The following is a 23,246-nucleotide window of genomic DNA, read 5'->3' as shown; positions in this document are numbered from 1 at the left end:
CATTAATTCTTGATATAATAGGCAAATGTGGCAGTCCGGGTTTAAAATCCCATCTCTGTAAGAGGCTGAGATGGAAGTCCTCATCCTCTATCCATTCTAAGAAAGCACTAAATATTACAATGAGAACCATAGAATCACAGAATCACAGAATTGTAGGGGTTGGAAGGGACCTCCAGAGATCATTGTGTCCAACCCCCCTGCCAAAGCAGATTCCCTACAGTAGGTCGCACAGGTAGGCATCCAGGCAGGTCTTGAACATCTCCAGAGAAGGAGACTCCACCACCTCCCTGGGCAGCCTGTTCCAGTGCTCCGTCACCTCACTGTAAAGAAGTTCTTGCGCACATTTGTGCAGAACTTCCTATGCTGCAGTTTCCAGCCGTTTCCCCTTGTCCTGTCTCCACTCACCACTGAAAACAGTCTGGCCTCCCCATTCTGCCCCCCACACCTTAGATATTTATAGACCTGGATCAGGTCCCCTCTCAGTCTCCTTTTCTCAAGGCTGAACAGACCCAGTTCACTCAGCCTTTCCTCGTAGGAGAGATGCTCCAGGCCCTTCACCATCTTCGTGGCCCTCCGCTGGACTCTTTCCAAGAGATCCTTGTCTTTTTTGTACTGGGGAGCCCAGAACTGGACACAGTACTCCAGATGAGGTCTTACCAGGGCAGAGTAGAGGGGGAGGATCACCTCCTTCGACCTGCTGGACACGCTCTTTTTAATGCACCCTATAGAAGAAGCTATAAGCATCTTAAATTGTCACAGAAAATTGTACTAGATCACCTGGAATTTCTTCATTTCTTATAGATACAGGGTGGACTTACTAAACTGTACCAAAAAAATACAAGACTTCCTGAGTAATCTTTAAAAGTCCTCTGGAAAAATAGAAATGCCCGGTGGAGTAATCTTTACATTATATTTCTGTTAGTGTTGCTGTTGGTTTATACATTACCTTTCTAAAACATGTGAGTACTATACAACTGAAATGCAGCCAATTTTGCATTCAAGTGCAATATCCAGGCAGATTGTTGACAAGACAGAGAAAGTGCTGGTGAAGGACAATGGGGCAATCCTTCTTCTCATGGGAAAAGTATCACTCATTTGTTAATGTCCTTGCAGAGCAGACAAGACCTCATTTTTACAGTTCCATATTATCATAATGGCTCTCTGTTATACACTGAGTAGTCACTAACAAGGCTACCTCCTGCCCTTTCTTTTTAATTACTTCCAGGTTAATGCATCACGCTTCACTCAGGTTCACTTGTGCAGCCCGTTTTTCCTTTCTGGATGCCCATTCTGGCCTTTCTGTATCCCCGCACCTCAAACACTGACAATATGAATATTAGTCTCAAAGCAAAAATAGCTCTGACTATCAGATGACTCCGTAATTTACATTTAGATTTATTTCATTTCTCAGACACTGCAAGTTACAGAGCTGGGAACATTTTGGCCTGCAAAACCTTTTCCAAATAGCTGAAGCTGCATTCTCATCTTTTCAAGCCATCAGGCACCAGGTGCTGACCCAGTCCCATTAACCAATTACTCACACGTCATACAATTAATCTTTCATTGCAATTCAATCAAGTTCATTCCCATCTCCATATTATTCTTTACAACCCCAGTGTGTAAAACCTGCATATTTTTTGTCACTGTTCATTTTGCCCTGCCCAGTACTGCTTCAGGCTGGGAAATGAAGTGACTGTAAATGTAATTTATAGAATCATTGGCTGCATGAAAACTCTTTTCAGGCTGACCTGATATGACAGGTTGTAATCGTTTCTTTGGAACCATTCTGGTTTGTCAAGTAGGCAGGCTCTTTTCTTTAAATATCTAAAATAGCAGATTTGTTTGAGCAGGATTAGGTGGTGTTCAGAGCTCTACCGCCGTCTTATCCTTTTTCTCTTTTGTTTCATATAAACCCTTTTTCTTGCAGCCGTCTGTTCATACTGAGCTTTAGAAAGAAAAGGAAGGGAATTCTAGCAGCAAAAAATTAAGTATAGAAATTGAAATCTCCACCCTCACCTTCAGGTATTTGAACTGAATTCAGTAAAAGCCTTTGCTGTAGCTGGAGTGCAAGAGAATATTCTGTCCCTTTGACAGGAATAATCCTCTCTTTTCCCAATCCCTTCCTGGTAACCACAGGCTATGGGCAGAACTCTGTATTAGCATTGCACCTGCACAGTGTAGGGTAGTCAAATATCATGGTTTGGTTCCAGAAAAAGAATCTTGCGCGGGCCACACATCTTGGTGTTAGCACTGGCAGATTGGCTTAGGTGTCAGAGGATTATTCTGACTATCACAAAACGATAAAACTGTTTTTGCAGATGGACAAAAAATTAGAGGGCAAGAGGGGATCTTAAGAGATTGCTTACTTAATCCATCACTCTGCCATAAGGCAGGTTGAACTCCAATTATGGAAATCCTGATAGATATTTGGGCAAGCAGTGAAAGGATGTGCAGAGTGGGAAGAACACATCCCGTGCCAGTGAGAGATGTATTTCATGGAAGCACTGCATACAGTGGATGCATTGCCATTCTCCATACAGCCAAGAAGTTTTCTTTATTTTGCCTTAAATTGTTGTCACTGCAGTTTAAGTCTGTGACTTTCATCATGATCATCACAGCCGTCAAAAAGAGCCCCTCCTCTTTATCAAGTGAGCACATATCAAACTGTAGCCTAATATGTAGTGTGATACATAGCCTCTTTTCCCTACTTTATTTTGTATCTTTCCTCATTTTTCTTCAGATTGAACAACTCGGAATCTTTCACTCTTTCCTTCTAGGCGCTGATCAATTCCCTCTGTCTTCTCACTTTTCGAATCACTTATTACTGAAATGCAGTGCCCTGAAACAAACTTTTACTAGGGCTGAATAAAAAGGCTTCAGTGCTTTCTGGATGTGTCACGCTGCATGAGTATATATAAGCCTTAGTATGATAATTACCTCTTATTTCTTATTTTTTTTGAGATACCATGCTGTTGTTCACTTGTGCTTGCTTCAGTTTTACAAAGACAGTTGCTATTTTTATCAGTGTAGCAACTTGCATTTTTTTATTCTTGTTCTTACTTGTGCAACAGGTTATTTCCTTCCCATAGGGATTCATTCTTCTAATCTGCGTTGGGATTGTTTTTGTGTAGAGGAATGAAAAGGGATGCTGATGTCAGGGTACATGACATTCTATGCTATCGTTCTGTGACTTCTTTTTTGTTGCACACCATGTTTGCTGTTTCCAAGTCTTTCTGTACCTCCTGAACCCTTAAGAGTTCTCAAGGATGATCACTGAATGAACTGCGATGAACTTCTAGAGACCCAGCTGATGGGATAGTTTTTAACATTTCTGTGCCTTTAAAGCTCTCTAGCCCATGTTTCTTTGTTCAGAAAATGAGGTCTTGTCCCTTGCTTGCACATACAAACTGTGACAGCCATTTGATCATACTATCTCTTTTTAGTGAAAGCATGCAAGGGAGATATTAAAGCATTCCTGTAGTTGTCTGTTGATAGCTTTATTTTTCTGCTGAATTATGAGACCAACACTTTTCTTCATCTTTGTGTTAACACCAGTATTTTTACAAACAGATATCTTGCTAGCTGCCAGCTGTATTTCAGGTTGCATCACTTTCGGTTTTGTGCCTTCAATTTTTTTCTTCCTGCCTTTAGAAGCCTCAGTCAATTTTGTCTTATTGTGAAATCTTCCTGGCTCTCAAACCCAACTTACTTCTATTCACATCTGGCAACAGATACTAATTTTCAGTCTTCGCATTTGAACTTATATACTTATCTCCATGACTTTGTTGTTGTTCATTTGTATATTTGCTTGTTTGGTTTTGATTTTGTTTGTTTTGGTGGGGCATTTTGGGAGGAACTGCCATCTTTAGCTTCCACTGTCCTTGAATCAGATCTCCACATGACTTAATCATGCAAATTTTTGAATTTATTGTTGTGTCCCTTCCAGAACTATCTTATTTCTTTGCAACCATTCTGCTCTTATTTCACTTTACCTACCCAGTTTTGTTACACTGATTCAGTTATGAATTTGATCATGTATCTAGCCTTACATCTTTACCTGTTTACTTGTGTGTAGTCAAAATAACAGAGTTGTTCTGGAGATCAATTTAGTATCCTCCTGTACGGACTCTATGGGAGTACACTGATCTTCACTTGTTTTTAGAACAGTCTGCTTATACTGTTAGTATCATTAATTTTCTCCTTTCACTAGACTCATTAAATGCAAATACAGTTGTAATGTGCACTTAATGCTTTCCCAATCACATACCGAACCACAGTCCATTCTTCAGTGCCACTTCCAAAACTATACTCTGTTTTCACCTGAAATACGATTCTTGTTAGGCAGAACTGGCACATGTGAGTTTTTCCACCCACGCTATAGTTCCTTTTAGTGACTTTTGGTCTGTAGTGGTCATTCCTGTCAGTATTATTAATGCCATATGGATGAGCAGCATAGGGTAGCAGTTGGCGCTAACTTTCACTGAGTGTCATGTCTGGTTGACAGATATGTTCCTCTGTTGCCCTTAGGATAGAGTCAGTAATCACCACCACTGCTCTTTTGCTTCTTTCTGGAAATGATGATGAATTGCTGAACCTTTAGAGTCTGCGACTCTTCCTAAACTGCCAGGGAGGTTGGAGCTTTACCTGCAGCACAGGAATTAAGGCCAGAACATGGAGTCGGTAGGAGTGAAGTTCAAAATAAATAAAAGGAGATGGAGGAGGGGAGTAAATGGGTTGAGTTCCTTGACAAAGGACTCTGTGTACAAGAGATTTTAACGTGACTGAAAAAACTGTAGAAAGAGAGATCAGCTGGGTGCTAGATGTGTTTACAGAATTGAATTGCTTCCATAGTTTGTAACTCTTCTCACAATGGGATAAGCACTCTGCTTGACACAGGTAAGTCCCTGAATTTCCCTCCAGGGCTCAGAGACGTTTGTTGTTGTTACTATATTGTCTTAACTGTATTGCAGTTATCTCTAGAAAATCTCATGCTTTTCCTGTGAGCTGATGGAATAAAGGTTTCTCTGCCTTCAGCAATACAAAGCTCTGCTTTGGAATAAAATCTCATTGCTTTTTGTCCTGCCATCATGTGTCTGCAGCAGTGTTGGAAGATTGTACATTTTACTTTCCCCCTTATTAAAAATAAATAAAATCATATCTAGATTAGGTATTTTGCTCTCTGGTAAAAGCTGTGCCTTGTACAAATCCCCTGCACTGAAGTGACAATCTTCAGCCTTTTGGAACGTGACACTAGACAATCTCTCTTCTTTCTGTAAGACAGTGCAAATCTGCCACAGAGCCAGAGGTTTTCAAGTGTGTTGCTGCACCTATGATCTATGAAGCATTTTGGAATACTGTAGCAGAGGATAATGCAGTCCTGCGTGTAGATACAATTAGGTGAGAGGAAGGTGAAACTATGAGGTCAGCATTCTGAAATGCTCTTCCTTTCGAAAGCTTAAGTGATTTTTTTCTATTTTTTTCTTGTTCATCATGTTTTCTGAAATAAATAATAAAAAAAAACAACCACAATTGCAAGACTTTTGATATTTCTTAAGCTATATCTTTTTTTATATTTTTTATGAGGAACTTAAAGTCACATTATAACCCCTCAAGATGAAGCTCAAGTAGTTGTTCTTGTCATCAAAAGCCTAAGGTGAAAGCACAGCCTTGTACTGTATATCTTATGCAGTATTTTTAGAGAGAGTTTTCATACTGGTAGATGTGAGTTGGCAAACAGGCTTTATAAGTGACTACACACAGGTATGAAGCTGAGGTATTTGCAGAAGTTGTGTATTTTCAATAGAATTCAGGCTGTGAATAGCTGTTGTACGAGACAAAGACTGATTCAAGGTATGGAAACATACAGCATGAAGAGTAAAAGTAGGCACTTCCTCGGTGAATCACCATTTTGCTACAGGCTTAATGACTGAATACTGGTGGCTGAATCAAAGGTGGATAAACTGAGGACTGAACTGAGCTGAAAATCCGTGAGAAAACAGACAACTCCGTTGAACTCTAGATTAAAATGTGTGCAATGCTGGATCATAGCTTGGGCTTCAGCCTTGGGGAGGTATGTCCAGTTTACAGTCAATTGAAATGTGAAAGGAAAGGTCATGAGGAAGAAGATTTCCTGGTATTTCTTAAGTTGTGGAAGGAAAAAAAAATGTTGCGCTAATGCCATTCAATTTACTGGCAAGGATCAGTTGAACTCACCTCCTCCTTTTGAGAAGTGTAGAAATGGATGCTGTTTTAATCTTGCCAAGGAAGAACAAAGCAAGTGAAGTTCGTAACAGGTTGCTGAGTAGGGCTTCAGCTTCCCTTTGTTCTAGACTCATGTGGCACACTGCACTGATCCCTCTAATCATTTGCAAATGCTCGGATTCATCTGCCCACATCTGAGCTGGTCCCCTCAGGCTCTCTCTTTAGTCAGAGAAGGGAAATAGACATGGCTATAGACTCATTTCTCTCCTCTTTACATATTAGGTGGAAAGAGTTCAAACTGGCCTTTTCTATATAGGAGGAAAGCCAGAATGAGTGATTACCTCGGCTGGACACTATTACATCAGAATTGTCTGAACTTAGGTAAAATGAATCCCACAAAAGAGACAGTGCGTTGTCCTAGGAAAAAGAGCTTTGTTACAAAGAACAATTTATATAAAATGAATTTTGCTCTTCATTATAGCTGGACTGTATGCAGGGACCCTCTATTTCAGTGACAGTGCCTTCCTGCTGGCCTTAGATCAACGTTGCCAACAACAGGCATCTTCCTTCATGCATGATACCCCCTGGGAAGCATAGAAAGGTGTCATACTACAGACTTCTGGGTCTCATTTTTATATAATTAACCAGTTTTCCACCTGAAATATTGTAATTAAGCTTTCATGTGTAAAGCAGGAGCATATGCCACTGTCAAATGACTGAATAAGACAAGTCAGGCATTTCATGTTAATTTAACTTTACCAGCATTAACTTTCTTTCACTTGTTAATGACAACCATATGCACAAACTACTGATGGTAACTATTTCATGCAAACAACCTGATCAGTTTCTTGGTAAGGTTATATACTGCACTACGCTCTTATACCTTGACATATGCTAAAGGAGTTAGTTTTGTTCTGCATGACAGAGAAAATTTCACTCAGATATTTCTTACTTCTAGTTAGTAATCTACATCTGTGTTAGTGCTGGATGGACAGGAGATGTGCACTAATGTACTTTGCTCTTAAAGGAATTATACAGGAATGCCAGAACTGTGTCAGAATGTGGGCCAACACATTTGGCCTCAGTCACCCATACTGTATAATTGTTAAACTGACCCTGAAACAAGCCTGACCTGTGCCATCCCACTTCTGTCCTCTCTGTAGATATCACAACAGGCAGTAAGGAGACAGCTTGTCCTGGGACAGTGGCCTTTAAAATGGCTTGCCTGTTGCTTTGTCCTTCAATTGGTTCAGTCACTAACAGAAATGCTGCCTTGCAGATCCTTTGTATACTCTTCTTGAGTGGACTTAATGGCTGTGGCTCTTTTAAGGAAAATGAGAACTGTACCCAAGACCCATTCTTGCTCTTGATTGATAGCCTTTCTTTCATTTCCTTGAACTTGGCAGCACTTAGGTGTTAATGTGAATAGTGATTGTAGGATTGTTTTTGCTGTTTAAAATTTCAGGCAGGCAGAACTCAACTCGCCTATTCAGCATCATATTTATTGGGCTAGCAACAAGAAAATAATAATTATATGTAAAAACTGCACAGATTGGAGCCAGAAGCAATGAGACAATAAAGCCCCACAACACCATCTGTATAGCTGCCTCCAGGCTAGAGCTGCACTTTGAGTCATCCCATTTAGGAGTTGTCTCTAACTGTCTCTGAAGTCAACAAGAGCCTTTGATTTCTTCTCAGTGGGTGCTCTATCAGATTGCTGTAGTCTCCTTTTAAAGTCTAAGAACAAGGGGGCAAAAGGCAAGTTTAGTGAGCTGCACTGTAAGGATAAAATAATACCACTTTAAGAAGAACCATTCTCTTTGGAGAAATATTAAATCTGTAGGGGGGATAAGAGTTCAGGGCACAGCAATTACTGTATAATAGTAAAATTTCATCAGCGGTCAAGGACAAAGTTGGATTTCTGGGGTACTGCTTGGTGTACAGTATGAGGCAGATTTGTAAAACAGAATAAAATGTTTTTGCTTCCAAATGAAACAATTAACAGTACAGTTTACATGCAGGGCACTTGAAGTTAAAAAGATATTGCAAGCTCTGTCTAATATTTTACATCTTCTGCACTTATGAACAATTTTCATTTTTCAGTGGTGATCTACACAACATGCCCAACATTTGGCAAAACAGAAATGCCGTAAAATCAGTTGGATGAATTGGTTAGAGCATTACCCATTCTTTTCTCAAGGCCAGTCATACAGGGGTCAAAATGTTCTGCCAGGAAAATGTCCTAAGAGGAATATTTTATTTTACTGTTGTCAGCACATTGGAAAGGATTTTACTCAAGTCACCTTTGTATATTTTATTCATTAGGGCATGATCCTGAGAGGTTGTAGAAACCCTGTGCTCTGAATGACTTTGTGCCATTTGAGGATGATGAGCTGAGTATTTACGAGGACATGTAGGGGACATCACAGGATTAGGCCCTTACCATGGCCATCTGTGTTCATATATTGGACTTGCTTTGCACTGAATAATGGGACAGGTTAATTCAATGAGACAACTGTCGCTAATCAAAGCGTCCTGGTAGTAGGTACAGCATGAACACTGTATCTTCTTAGTTGTATGTAATTAAAAGAAATTCTATCTTTATTTTGATATGGATTTATGTATTTAGTATTAAATACACTGGGAAGGAAACAGGAAGCAATGATCCTGTGCTGTCTTTCACAAGAAGAGTTTAATTTGTTCTTGCCTGTAGATTTTGATGCTCTATCTAGATGCTACTGAATTTAAACTGTTTATTAGTTTGTAGAAAGATTTACTGTAGCCCAGTATTTCCGAGAAAAATAAAACCTTCTGATCCTTCTTTGGGGATTTGGTAATCAAGAAGTAGAAAATTGTATTCAGGGGCTGAAGTTAATGAGAGCTCATTCTGTTCTTTATGGACCAGAGTGACCACTATTCTCTGCAGAGACAGACAAAAAGCTGACTTTTTTCCTCTGCCATCCTATGGTTTCAGCATTGAATCTGTACTGTGGATTTGAACCTGTTACACTTCAAGTGAAAAAAAAAAAAAAAAGAAAAAACACACAATGACTTGAATCTGTATTGCATTGGATTGTCCACAGAGTTGGTTGATTCAAGGAAAGATATGAAGATATGGCCCCAGCTATCTTACTGTGATGTCGTAGCACAACGTGGCATTGTGCCACCAACTGCACAATGAGAACATATTTTTTTCTGTCTAAGCATTTTTAATGCACTGCTCAGGCACCTTGTAGATAAATTTGGCATAATCAATTCCAATTTTAAAAGAGTAGAAAGCTCTTATCCCATTTTTCATTTCAAACCACTTACTGTGGTTCCTTTACCTCAGTTGTTGTCTTTCAGGAGAAATGTTGATGGGTTGTGCTCCAGGATTCATTACTGAAGAATGCCTGTGCAAAATTGATGGGTCTTGCATTATACTATCAAGGTGACTTGTTTGACTTCACTGCTTTGCTTTCCTATCCATTAGCAGAAAGTACACTTCATTAGCAAAAAATCCAGACTGCATAATTGCCGTTTCTGTCTTACTTAATGGAAAGAGTCTTGTTGCGATGCATGTTTTCAACTATGTAAAACAATCTTCATATTAAGATGCAACAAATTAAGCAGCACTTTCACAAAAGCTGTTTATGTATTTATTATTGTTACTAACAGTTATAGACTGTAAAGGTTATGGTTTGCTTTGCACTGAAAATTTTGAGAAGAGACGGAGCAGCATATAGCAAAGAAACCCAAGTAATTGAGATTTAAAGGTCCTTCTGAATTTGTAGCTTGCATGTAGTCATCAGGCTTGCAACGTTGACATACTTCAAGTTTTCTTTGCAGACCTTCTGTAGCGATTTTGACATCTCGAATTTTACAGAGGCAGTCTTTTATTGTATTTGTGTCTGTAGAACTGTTGGCTTTTCGTTTTGTCTTTCGGTTATTATGTAGGTCACTCCAAAAGTAATGCCTCCTGTTTATTTCCATGGAAACTACAAAAGATACAAAGAAAACAATACTATTCGACAGAGCAAATTTTCAACTACAGAATGCTAGTTTTCAACAAAGTCACCACCATTAGGCATGCACTTTCAGCAGCAATGAACAGGAGCCTGCATGCTGTGCTAATAAAATTCTGCACCAGCAGTGGTGACCCAAGCATTAATGAATATCACTAGGTGCAGATTTTTCTGCATAGAGAAATCCGTGCATCATATGCACATCCATATCAAACACCATTTTGTCAGACTGCCCCTCTGCTGCCATCTGTCACATGGTAACAACGTGTAATGGAATATTGGTGGGAAGGTTCAACCTCTGTTGCCATACTGCAGACATCCGTCTCTGACACTGTGGGCCAATACAATGAAATAGGAAGCATTACTTTTGGAGCAGCCCTTATATTTTGACCCTACGATCTGAGCTCAAATTTGTTGACCAGCATTCTTGTGGCTTCTTCCAATCTGAAACACTATGAGGACAGACTGCCTTCTGTACTGCCTTCTCTGTGTCAACATGCATAGCTACCAAGAGCAGCGTTGCCCCGTATGATTGTACAGAGATGTTATGTGAACTCATCTGACTCCTTATGCTCTTACTTTACCTATCAAAGTGAATGGGAGCAGGACTGACCCTTGAATTTAAGAAAATATTCTGAGGTTTTCTGGGGATTCATATTTATCTGTCAGACTTTTCCTTCCTCTTATAGCTTGAGAGTATTGCAAATGAGCAGCCCAACAATATTGCTATTCTGAGGATATTCTGATATATGTCTTCAAATAGACAAGACACCTGTGGCCATACCAACTCTGGATCACCCACCATCATTTCCTTCATGACCTTTAAAGATGTCAGATAAGACTATTTTTTTCCAGTTGCTTCATTCCACACTAGATGCAGTTTCAGGTCCCAGAAATGAAATCAGGCAGCACATTAATCAACTCTGCTACCAAGTCTCCTCAATTCTGCCTTTCCATAGTTAATTTTTTTTTTTTTTCCTGGGTAATATAACACAGATTTTAAAAGAGAGGTATATTACCCTCCAGAAATAAATGCAGCTCCAATACCAGCAGTGGAATAAGCTCATTTAGATGAAAGGAACTATTTTCTTTTGGTGGAGTGAAAAACCTTATCTGTCTCTCTTTGGATTACATTCAAGAGTTATGCCTCTGTGGTATATGAGACTGACGTTGCATGCAAGTCATCTGCTTGGTATGTTGTCAGAAAATATTTCCCTTAATAATTCTTCAGTGCATGACATTGCATGGATCACAAAAAGAAAAAGCTGCACTTCTGAAGGAAAATAAAAGTACATTGGAGTTTAAAATGTACTCAGCTAACGTATCAAACTTAATGGCTATCTCTGGAAGGGAGAGAAAAATTTTATCTGGACCACTTCTCATCTGTTCTTCAGTGATGTTACAGTGACCAGAATGCTTTACTGGCATGCTTTCGCAACGAGAAGTAGTAAAACTGTAAAAGGTGCTTGCATCACATGCCAGAATAATTTAAATAAAGTTGATTAATCTCTTGTATAATTAACACAAGGCGATCATCTCAGCATTTCTTACCTGTAGGAAACTTGGCATAATGTAAGACTGAACACATAAAAGCTGCAAGTCATCTATTATTTTTTAATTTATTTAGTGAGCCAGACAAGCAGTTCCTCAGACTTTGACTTTTAAGTGAAGTTATTTTTCTGCTTTAGTTCAGTTGTGTATAACAAACACATCACATTAAAACAACAGGAGCTGGTATAGCAAGGCTTTATTTTGTTCTAGAGAAAACAATGTTACAATGTTTTCACGTAATTGCTTTTTTTTTTTTTTTTTTTTTTTCCTGGGCTCTTTCGCTTGACTCTGGTTTCTTATTACAACGTTTTGGGTGCTGTGGCTTTGGGTTTACCAACCCCTGCTTGTCCATTTGTTTTATAGTCAGCAAGTACTGTAAGGCTTGGAAAGATTATTGTAAAAATTATAATTTGTTCCTGCTCATTAGAAATGGCTGCAGAAGAAGTTAGCAGTAAATGTCTTCTTTTCCAGCTTTTATTACAGAAGCCCAAAGGGCTGCAGTGCTTCAAGTTGCTCAGCGTTTAGGTCCAGAAAGTATGACTTTGGCTGGGCTAGGCTGAGGACTGGTCATATAAGGTGGTTTCAGACAAGTAAGTGCTGCAGAAAAATTGTGTGTAACAGCTGCATCTGAGGTTTTTTTTCCAACTTTTTTTTTTCCCAACTTTTTTTTTTTTTTTTTTTTAATGTATTGTCATAATTAATGGAGAATGCAAAGTAAATAGTTTTTCCAGATTGCTGATCCATGCTCTGTTAATGATGTGTTTAATTCAGAACAGGACTGCGTGCCACGGCAGCCACCACCTCCCAGTGCCACTGTACTGTTTGGTCATAAAGTCACTGCCATCATTTTTCGTTCTGCGTTCATATGGACTAGTATATCACCTATGGTCCATAAGCCAGATGTCAAGCTTGGTTGCATATAGCTTGAGGAAACTGATAGCAAACATTAGTATCTTGAGAAGGTCAAGCCATTAGAATTATTTATGTATGAATTTAGACCACTGCCATGAATAATCCGGTGTATAAGTAAACTAAAAATTGATGAAATAATCAAAATTCTTCTACTGAAGTAAATGAAAAGTCATCCCAAATGAATGTGAAGTATCAAAAATGTGTTAGACCCTTACAGCTTACTGGCAAGAAAAGCCCCTACTGTTTTTGCCTGCTGTATGCTGCTCAAGTAAGGAATGAGCAGTGGAGTACACCCCACAAGATCTCTCAAATGCTTTTCTTTGAACAGTTATGTCTGAAGATAGCAGGAAGCTTTTTTTTTTTTATAGGGCCTTAATCTTCAGGTGTGAATTACAGAAACAGAGGGTTTATCACTTCATGTGAAACCTTCGGTTCAATCCTACAGGTGAGGCAGTAGGCTTGATACTTACTTAAAATGTCCTACTAAAAATAACTAGCACACAGCATTAGAAATCTGCATTCATTTTTAAAAAAATTTATTTAGCTTTAAATTTTAAACTCAATTAATGAATTAAGTGAATTAAAACAATTTACCCCATATAATTTAGAAGCCGAGTTTTACACTTTAATAAAAGCATAAGAGCATATAATGGAATAGAGACATAATATTCTCAAGGTTACTGTTACTTGAATCCATTAAACCATGTATTTATTTTTCCTATTCAAAAGATATTAATTGTTTACTTATAAGGAAGGATGAAATGCAGAGAGAAAACTTACTGTGTACACCAACTGGACTGTTGGTCCAGTACTTCAATCCTGATTACATCACATTACAATGGTAAAAGGAAATGCTGAAGGGGAAAAACTACACACTGTATTTACATGGGTTGTGAAAAGTTACAAAGCTTTTTTTATTCTCCTAGTTATATGAAAGAAACTGTGAATTAACTTGATGTCTGCTTGGAAGAACGAATTCAGAAACACAACATCTAACAAGGACCAAAAGCCCTGGAATACATTCCTTAGAGCTTCTCAGCCTGTACAAAAAGATGGCTTAAGATCTATAGTTTTAAAAGTAAATATTTACTTTTAAATCAGAAGATGCTAGGCTGCTAGGAGCTCTTTGATTATTGAGAATTCCACTAGGTAGCTTCATTAATTTGATTTGCTTGAAAAATGACACACTGGTGTCCTGAACTGTCAGGTGTGGACTGTTACTCACTTATTCAAGTGAACAAATGTAATGAAACTGTTAATGAAAACGAGTTTGTACATCCACCTTCATTCAGCTGGCCATCACGTTCATACTTCAGAGGTAGTTCTCCATGCCCAGCCCTTTTATTCTAACACGTCTTCAGCAACTGTATTTTTCTTTCTTCAAAACATATTTCATTCAGTTTTATTTAGTCGAGCGTACTGTACTCTGTCGACTGCAATTTGAATGGTACCCTGTGAGCATGTGTAGTAAGTCTTAACAGTTGACAAGGTGCAGAAGATTGTAGTGGTACTTTAGCAACAGTTGCATTATGCACAATTATGGCTTACAACTTACTGTAGTGACTGGAGAGGACATTATTAACTCCAGCGTGACCCACACTTTAGTTCTTATGAGATTAGCAGTTGCTGTTCACTCACTAAAAGGCACCAAAGACAGCCTTGTTTGACACCCCTGCCCATTGTTCTGCAAGCAGCACTGAATAAATGATGGTCTGACAGAATTTCCCTGCATCTTTCCCTGGCTTCTCTTCATATTTTCTATTTTTCAAAAGCTAATGCAGGAAATGTAATTAGAGCATATAATGATGGTTACAACAGCCCCAGAAACACGAGATTGATTCCCATGATGGCTGAAAAACACTCCATGCAGTATGTATAAACAGGCCCAATTTCAGAGTTCTAATTAACTTTATTAATGTTTAGTGCAGAAAGTAAGAAGGCAACTTAAACAAGGATATAAAAAGCACTGAAGCACTGAAACACTGGTTTCATAACTGACTCTTATTGAAAGACATGTTTTTCAGTGTTTTGTAAAGAAAAATAGAGTAATTTAGAAGAAAGATATTAGATACCTAATACACTCTAATAATGAGGAAGTTTTAAATAATGGAGCAAAGATACTAATAGTAACTTCCTACTTGGTAACATAGGTAGCAATTCTTTATGACGTGCAATTAATAAATATGATAGCCAACATGTAACAGTGTACAACGACAGTGCGATAAAAGAGATGCAATTATGTGCAAGTTTCCTATTGTGCCAGCAAATAAGACTTTATGGGCTACTGGAAAATGAGTTTGTGAAAAACCAATTGTAGAAACTTTTCCATTATATGTTCCTTTTGTAGAAACATATTAACTCTCGTGTGAAAAGATTAAAAAATGACATTGGTAAATAACTGTGGAGAAAGACCTTTTGCCCACTACAGATACGATTGCAAAACACTGCATTCACAGAAATTAGATATATATTATCTTGATATAATTGGCATAACTAAGATTAAGAGGAGCAATATATTATTCACACATAAAGTATATAATCTGCATAGATTTTTCTGTTTACTGTCCATGGATTTCCATTTTGTAAAAGCATATCAAGCAAACTTTGGAGCTCTTCAATGAACTCAAACTAGAACATGTCTGAAAAACTTATGTGATACACATTTCCCATTACTATAGTTGCAAATGTTGCTGTAATAACACCTTTTAGGTACTAATGTCTCTTCAGAACAGAAATTGCAGTGGAAAACATAAGACTACTTTTCTTGCATTCCCTTATTCCCAGGCATGGTGATCTAACAATATTTATGAGATACACCTATTTTGAGAAGTTCTCAAAACATATGGTCAGCAGTTTGTTGAATAAAATGATTGTGACTTGGAATAATGTATTACTTGTTTCTGCTGATATTTTTTTTTTGTAGTCTCAGTACATAAAGGCATAACAAAAAATCTTTTTAATGAGAAGAAAAACAAGTCTGGTGCTGTGGAGTTTGGAAGTAGAGTATTAATACATAGAGAAGTTTGGAATTCAGAAGTACATAATGTCAATAATGGAAAATTAGTGTATCTTTTCAAGCTATCTGTTATAGTTTGTTTTAAAGCTTTGATTTAATCCTTTATATTCTATAGTGCTCGCAGCCTTGCCAGGAGAGCTTCTACCTCTGGAATGGTTTCTCCCTTAGAAGGAGACCCGTTACGCTCTGTTTTCCTTTCTTTGTTGCCTTCTCCATTATAGGCTTCCTTTCTCCCAGCAGCCTTGTTCCATGCCATACAACTTGTTTCCACATCATAAGTAACCTCTTTGGTGACCGGGCTTCTTGTCGAGTTTAAGCTGATATTGTGGCGCGAACACGACTTCTCTAGTTGTGCTTTCTGGTTCTCTGTGAAAGATAAAACAAATGAATTTCATCTCAGTATAAAATCCTCAGTTTCAATATTCTGTAATTTAAAAACATCTCTTGATGAGACAAAATTTTACATGCAGATGACACATTAAAAAGACTAATGATATTCAAAGAGTCAAGAACAATGTCAAGAAGAAAAGAGTGGCAGGCCTGGTCTCCTGGAAGTGATGCAGACTTTACACAACTTTATTAGATTAGCATCCATATTTCCCATAAAATCAAGAACAGAGACTGACAGGATCCTTCTTTCTCACTTGAGTCAAAGAGAAGACACTACTCAGCACTTCACAATGGCTTCCAAACTTCTATCTGGTTAATTAAATTTCCTACATATTTTTTAATCGATCAGATTTTGAAATATAAAAAAATCTACTTCCGTTGTAACAATTCTTATTTATTATTTAGGCAGCTAGGCAATTTTAAGAATCTGCTACTTTTTGCTAAATATCATTGGTATTAACTGTCAGAGGAGGCTGCGCTTGGTTCAGATTAAGCTTTGTTGGCTGACGTGTATTAACAGACAGATTTCCTCCCTGCACGCAGCTCCAGAATATGAAGAGTCCCTCTCATAGATCTCAAACTTTTTAAAAACAGGCATACTCAATATTCATGTAACCTTGAACAAGGCTTGAAAATGGCTTCAGCAAACTTGACATGACATTTAAAGTTTTTTTGGTTATTCTCTGAAAGATGTTCCATCATCCCAATAGTAATGACTTTGGAGCACAGGCAGTCACTCATGACAGTGTGTTTTATGTGAGAGCTGAAAATTCCTACCAAAAACAGCTTGTACATTAAAAGGCAGCTGCTGAAGATATTTACTGCACTGTCATTCCCTGACCAGAGGCATCCTAGTGATGGATGAGGATTTTACACACTTTCTTGGACAATCTCAGCAAATTTTACAGGCACAATCACCTTTTGGAAAGTGGAGGAAAATAAATGCCTTTCTATCATCTTCTAGAGCAGATAAATAATTCTTAATTAAATTTTGATAATAGCTGATTTTTTTTCACTTAGCTGAAAAACTAAGTGAAATTAATAGAAAACTAATTTTTATATTGTATTATGGAAAATAATTTGCCCCTGAAGATGCAATAACGTACATTTCAGATTTCCTGTATCACAGAAGGCCAAAGATTGGAGATGAACACATCTTCATAATTACACATAATAAACCCATCATATAAATTAAAATATCTCATTCTCCTTCAATGTTTACTTTTATTAATTCTGATCACATATTTGCAAGCTGAGAAAAGCATGCCACCTATGTCAATACACAAAATTTAAGCTTCATTGTAGCTGCTTTTGATTAGATTGTGTAAAAAGAGTGAGGGAAAAATAAGTGTTTTGAAAATCAATACCGATTTTAAATCAATAATGATTTTAAAATCAAAATTTTAAAGCAAAAGATAAAATGCCAGAATCAAAGAGTAGGTGCAGATGTGTACTAACACTCCAGTTCCAACTACTTTGCAGTTCACTGAAATCCTTACCCCGAAATAGTCAAGCCCAAGTATGAAGAACTATACTCTGTAAAAGACATAGTGAACACTAATGCACTGAGGCTTTAACATTTTCCCCATCTTCTCATACTACGACTTAAATAACTTATAAAAGCAACAAGTCTAAGCAAGAAACTGCTTCAAGTTAACTGCTAAGACACAGTAGATGTTGGAATCAATCTACAGTGTCATCCCACTCCGAAACTCCAATTTAGAATTGCGGAAAGATGTCTCTCATAACTTGCTACTTACAACCTGGAATTCTTGTGTAAATAACTGAATAAAGTTGAGCATAATTTGTTTTCTTTTTTTTTTTTTTCCTTTTTTTTTTTCTTCTTCTTTTTTTTTTCCCCTTAAAACAGTAGCAATGGCATTGATAATCATGACTTTCTCGGCATATACTAGTAAACAGAGGGCTAGAGCACCTCCTCTGTGAAGATAGGCTCAGGGAGCTGGGATTATTCAACCTGGAGAAGAGAAGGCTGTGAGGAGACCTCACTGTAGCCTTCCCGTATTTGAAGGGGGATTATAAAAAAGATGGGAATCAACTTTTTATAATGGTAGATAGTTATGGGACAAGGGAGAATGGTTTTAAGGTCAAGGAGGGAAGGTTTAGATTGGATGTCAGGGAGAAGTTCTTCAAGAGAGAGTGGTGAGGTGGTGGAACAGGCTGACCAGAGAGGTTGCGGATGCTTCCTCCCAGAGACATTCAAGGCCAGGTTGGATGGGGCCCTGGGCAACCTGATCTAGTACCAGATCTGGAGGTTGGTGGCCCTGCCTGTAGCAGAGGAGTTGAAACTTCATGATCCTTGGGGTCACTTTCAACCCAAGCCATTCTATGATTCTATGAACAAAGTCAACTTGTAAGACCAGAGACCTTCCCTTCCTGCAAAAATAGGGAATGGCATTAGGAAGTGCCTTGTTGTGCAGGGAAGAAGCCACAATTCCTTGAAACAATCACATAGTCATGTCCTTAATACATGGTGCTCAATTCTAGTGATTAACACACTTTCTAAGAAATCAGGACATTTTTGCTTCAGTCATTTACATATGCTATCTGAATCCAGTTCAATCATCTTAAAGTTTCTTCAGATGCTTCCTAAATCAGGTGGCACCTTGTATGTTCTTTCATTTAAGGAAGGTTTTCTATATGCCTAGGTGCATGCTCAGTATTAGCAGATTTGGCTGTAGGCAATTACCAGCACAATAAACTGGCTGTAAGGAATCCTATTCAGAAACACTGAACTTTGCTGCTGGACCTGGTTCAGAAAGCACACGTGCTTACTTGTAGTCCTAGATTTCACTTTGGTAAATATGTATCCAGAGAACTATTATTTTTATCAGAGTGAAGGATCACTGCTGTTCAAGTAGAAGTTTAAAACTAGTTAGATATTAGCAAAAATAAAAGGAGAAACACACTAATTCCTTAGAAATAATTTCTACTTTGCCAGTATTTTATTTAAATAAAGCAGTAATTAGTGTCAATCCCAAACTCTGCAACAACCTGTACTGCTTCACACATTGATTCAAAGCTTTCATGCTTTGGTGATTTGGTATCTCATCCACTCCACAGTCTATTTATAATCAGGAAAAGCCCCATGTCCAAATTTGCTGACAAATTAAGCACAAGAATCAATAATCATTACTATATTCCTATTAGAAACTGGAATGCTTTGAACCATCAGAGTAGGGAAGTTCTGGAATACACATATAATGAAGAGAAAAAAAAAAAACCAACACGATCAGTTATGAGGTGCAATTAAATCTGTTCCTGAAAAGATATTTCATATGGCTGTCTGCAGTAGCTAGAAAGTGGCTAAGGGACGATGGACCAGTTTCAATATTTTCCTTTCTATAGCAATCTACAGGAGATCCATAAACCAGTCAGAATTAATAGGCTTTTTTAAAACTACTTTGAACCGTTACACCATGGTCATTTATTAATTTAGTTTGTGCTTTTATCTGAAACCAAAACTATACGTGAAACTATATTTGAAAACTCCATTTGAGACAGTGTACAGAATAAAATAAATGCATTTACACACTAAACATCTTGTTTCAAATAAAATGTGAATTGAAAAGAATAATATCAAAAGCAGTTAAAAGGAAACTACTCATGGAGAAGCACATCTACATGAAGTCTTGTGAATAAAAAAGCTTACATTGATGAAGATGCACTACTTGTCCACCTACTGTAGCAAGCTTTACCTTCATGCAGCAGCAAGACAAAAAAGAAATCAGACATTAAAAATCACTGATTAGAGACAGAAGTTATTAATTAGCTGTATACATTGGAAGTAGTTATGGTCCTGATGTTTCTAATATTTGGCCACTCTGAGAAATCAATAACCATCACTCACACATGTCAATAATCACTATGAAGATGAAAATTAAAACAACAACAACAAAAAACTTTGATTTCACAATTAAGGTTTCTAAAGACTATAGTGAGAAAACATTTGCCCATAATATTTTTGACTTTACCACTGCTGAATGCTTTGAGACTCAGGTAAGATAGAGATCGCGTTGTAAACTACTGAAGTCTAAGTGTTCAGATCTTATCTTATTGTAGATCCTTGGCATCTTCAGACCTATTAAAATTCAGTTTTTCCAGATGTGAATTCCTTGAACACTGCTGTTAATCAAAAACATTTCAAAATTGTATTCATGTAACCTGGGGCCAAATAGCTACTATCATCTAGAGATAAGTCTTCTAAAATTACTTTTATTAATGGCAATGTTCAGGAAGTATAGGCAGCTCTGCATAAATGTGTGCAAGAACTTCTTCAGAGTAAGGGTGACGGAGCACTGGAACAGGCTGCCCTAAGAGGTCGTAGAGCCTACTTCTCTGGAGATGTTCAAATCCTGCCTGGATGCCTACCTGTGCAACCTGGTGTAGGAAGCCTGCTTTGGCAGGGGGGTTGGACTCGATGATCTCTAGAGATCCCTTCCAACCCCTACAATTATATGATTGTGATTGAAAATTGTGCTTAATAGCTTTCCTTAGTTTAAATTGTGTCCTAGCATAGAATAACTTATAATCTATTAAAGGCTACACACTTTATATTCAGAAAAAATTGAAATTGTGCAATAGTATGTGAACAAAAAAGTCCTCAATGTGAGACTTGCCTGCTGTGAACCTGGGGAAACAAAATACGATCAGTTGGAGATTTTTAAATCCTGCCTAATGCTGTTATATATTACCTTTAATGGTGAACAAAAATGATTTCAAGAGACTTACTGAAGTTGAGACACAGATTTTTCTAAAGCCGGTAATAAATATTTTAAATAAAAATGTACTTTGAAAAGCTTTATTTCATTGCATAGTCTCTCAATAAAAGTCTTGGTACTAAGGACATATTTAGTTTTTATGTAAATACTTGTACACTGATTGGAAAATAAAGCTGTAAATACAATAAAGAGAAAGACATTACATGGCATTATAAGCTTGTATTACAGTCATACATCTCAATGTGGGGCATGATAAAATCGTATTATAGGCAAGAACGATTGCACTTATAGTCTCATTACATCTTTTACCAAGTTAACAAGGAAAATTGCTCAAAGACTCAGTGCAGTATTTCATCTCTTTGGCTTGTTTTCCATGTGCTATATTGTGTTCTTGAAGCTATGTCTATGCTGATAGATTTTCTTCAGACGACACTTACACATCACCCTTATCAGCAATGCAAATTATTTTTACATTATGAATCATGTCTTGCCTTTGCTAGAAAATATTCTAGGGACATGCCCCCATGTCAAGTGGTTTTGGCTTGGTGAAAGTAACAGCCCTCATCACTGGCTCCTCAGCGTGGTGTCATACTTTGACCTTGGTTCCCTGTCCCTGATGAGTGAAACTGAAAGTCAGGGAAAAGGTACTGAATTGTGTTCACATTGTACCCATGTGGCTTCCCAGCACAACAACAGAAAAAACTCCAATAATCAAAATTGTGATTTTGGACTTCCACATACCAAACTCTTTTTTACTATCAGAAAGGAAAAAAAGAAAATTAATTCCTGTTTTCTTCTCAAGTAATTTGTCATAATTTCATAATTTAATCCGGGATGGATTTTTCTTCATTGTCTGTGTGATGCTATGTTTTAGTCTAGGAGAAAAACCGTGTTGATAACACACTGATGTTTATATCTGCTCCTAAGCAGTGTTGTACAGAATCAAGGCGATTCTTAGCAAAGGGTCCAAGCAGCTGGGACAGAACAGAATTAAGATAGCTGACTTAAACTGGTCAAAGAGACATTCCACACCATCATGTGGAAGGAGTTTTGAAAGGGGCGGGAGTTCATTCGGCTCTTTTCCATTGCTTTGGGGGCTAGCTGGGCACTGGTCACAGGGTGGTGAGTAGTTGACTGTGCATCACTTACACAGACATAACTATTATCCTTTACTGATTTTTCTATCTTAGTATATAGTTTTATCTCAACCCACGAATTCTGCTTCTTTTATTTTTTTTTTTTTTTCTTCTGATTCTCTCCCCCATTCCACTAGGAATGTGAGGGGAGCGAGGAAACAACTATGTGGTGTTCAGACACCTGCTGGGTTAACTACAGCAGGAGGAAATGGGGGGGGGTCTTATTTCCTGCACTGGCCCTCCATCCATATTACATCTTAAGGTACTGCATACATGTGAGCCTTCATTTTTGTCAGGCACCCTTATCTCCTTAAAATCATTTATACAGCCCAAAGTTAGTGCTCTGAAATCCATTCCTCGACACTGGTGTTAGAACGTCACAACACCTAATTCTCTTCCTTAAAAGCCTTCTTTACCTTCCAGAAGCAAAATTTAGATGTAATGGGAAGGACTGCAATAGCTAGAAGGCTCATGCCTATTACACAACATGACTCATAAAAAATGTTCTATCATTTCCTTGCTGGATAGTGTAATGAAAAATACTTAAAATACATTTTATTGCCATTTTTTATTAGTTTCCTATTTTTTCAACAATTTCTGAGACTGGCAAGAGTGAGATGGAAGAAAATCCCCAAAATGTTAAAAGAGTGCTGTGTGTTGCCATGACTTATTTCATCTATACCCTGCAGCACTAACCCTAGCACCTAAAGAAGTGTTAGCTGTACCTAAATGATCTTTGATAAGAAATTTCTTAGACCATAATATTTCATGCTAAATGTTCACAACTTGACTTAATCCAGAGCAGAAAAGAATTGATAAGGCACAGAAGAGTATTACTGAGCCTTCAAAGATTAAATGAAAATAAAAACGTACATTTAATTGATGCAGCTGTTCTAGTGTTTTATTAAAAAGTGTGAAATGCAAGGAATACACATTAGTCAATATTTCAGTTTAGATGAGATTCACTAAGTTTTCAGAAACACTGAATATAGTTTTTGTGTTCATTTCAGAGGCAAGAAGAGAGTATGCCTGAGCTAAGTGAGACTAGGATAGAGGATTTATAGAACTAAATTTCAATGCAAATCAATTATAAACTCTGAGCAAACTAATTTGGGAAGAAATGAACTGTGCTGAACCAGCTCCTTTTACCTGTTCCTAAAGCAAATCCTTTCCAATCTGTCTCTTGCTTACCTACATCTTCCCAAGAACTAGCTCTTGCTGATCACTCCATTCAATCTTATCTCTACTTCTTCCAAATGCACCTTGCATTTGCATTGAGATGTGTGGAAACAATTTC

The 23,246-nt window shown here is 37.6% G+C and overlaps 1 protein-coding gene across 1 annotated transcript in view; it reads right to left on the bottom strand.

Moving 5' to 3' along the window:
* Window positions 1–13,267: 13,267 nt before the first annotated feature.
* DIAPH3 (diaphanous related formin 3) overlaps window positions 13,268–23,246 on the bottom strand; it is a 229,272-nt gene continuing 219,293 nt past the window's right edge. The window contains exon 27 of the mRNA XM_042839146.1: window positions 13,268–16,050. Within this exon, the coding sequence (XP_042695080.1) occupies window positions 15,794–16,050 (257 nt within the window). The 3' untranslated portion in view covers window positions 13,268–15,793. The remainder of the gene's footprint in view (window positions 16,051–23,246) is intronic.

Source organism: Centrocercus urophasianus, unplaced genomic scaffold (genome assembly GCF_019232065.1).
Source record: "Centrocercus urophasianus isolate 14NV4802_14NV808 unplaced genomic scaffold, USGS_Curo_1.0 seq_9, whole genome shotgun sequence".
Lineage (NCBI taxonomy): Eukaryota > Metazoa > Chordata > Aves > Galliformes > Phasianidae > Centrocercus > Centrocercus urophasianus.
Note: the sequence above shows the minus strand (reverse complement) of the source record. Positions and strands in the feature narration are given on the sequence as shown.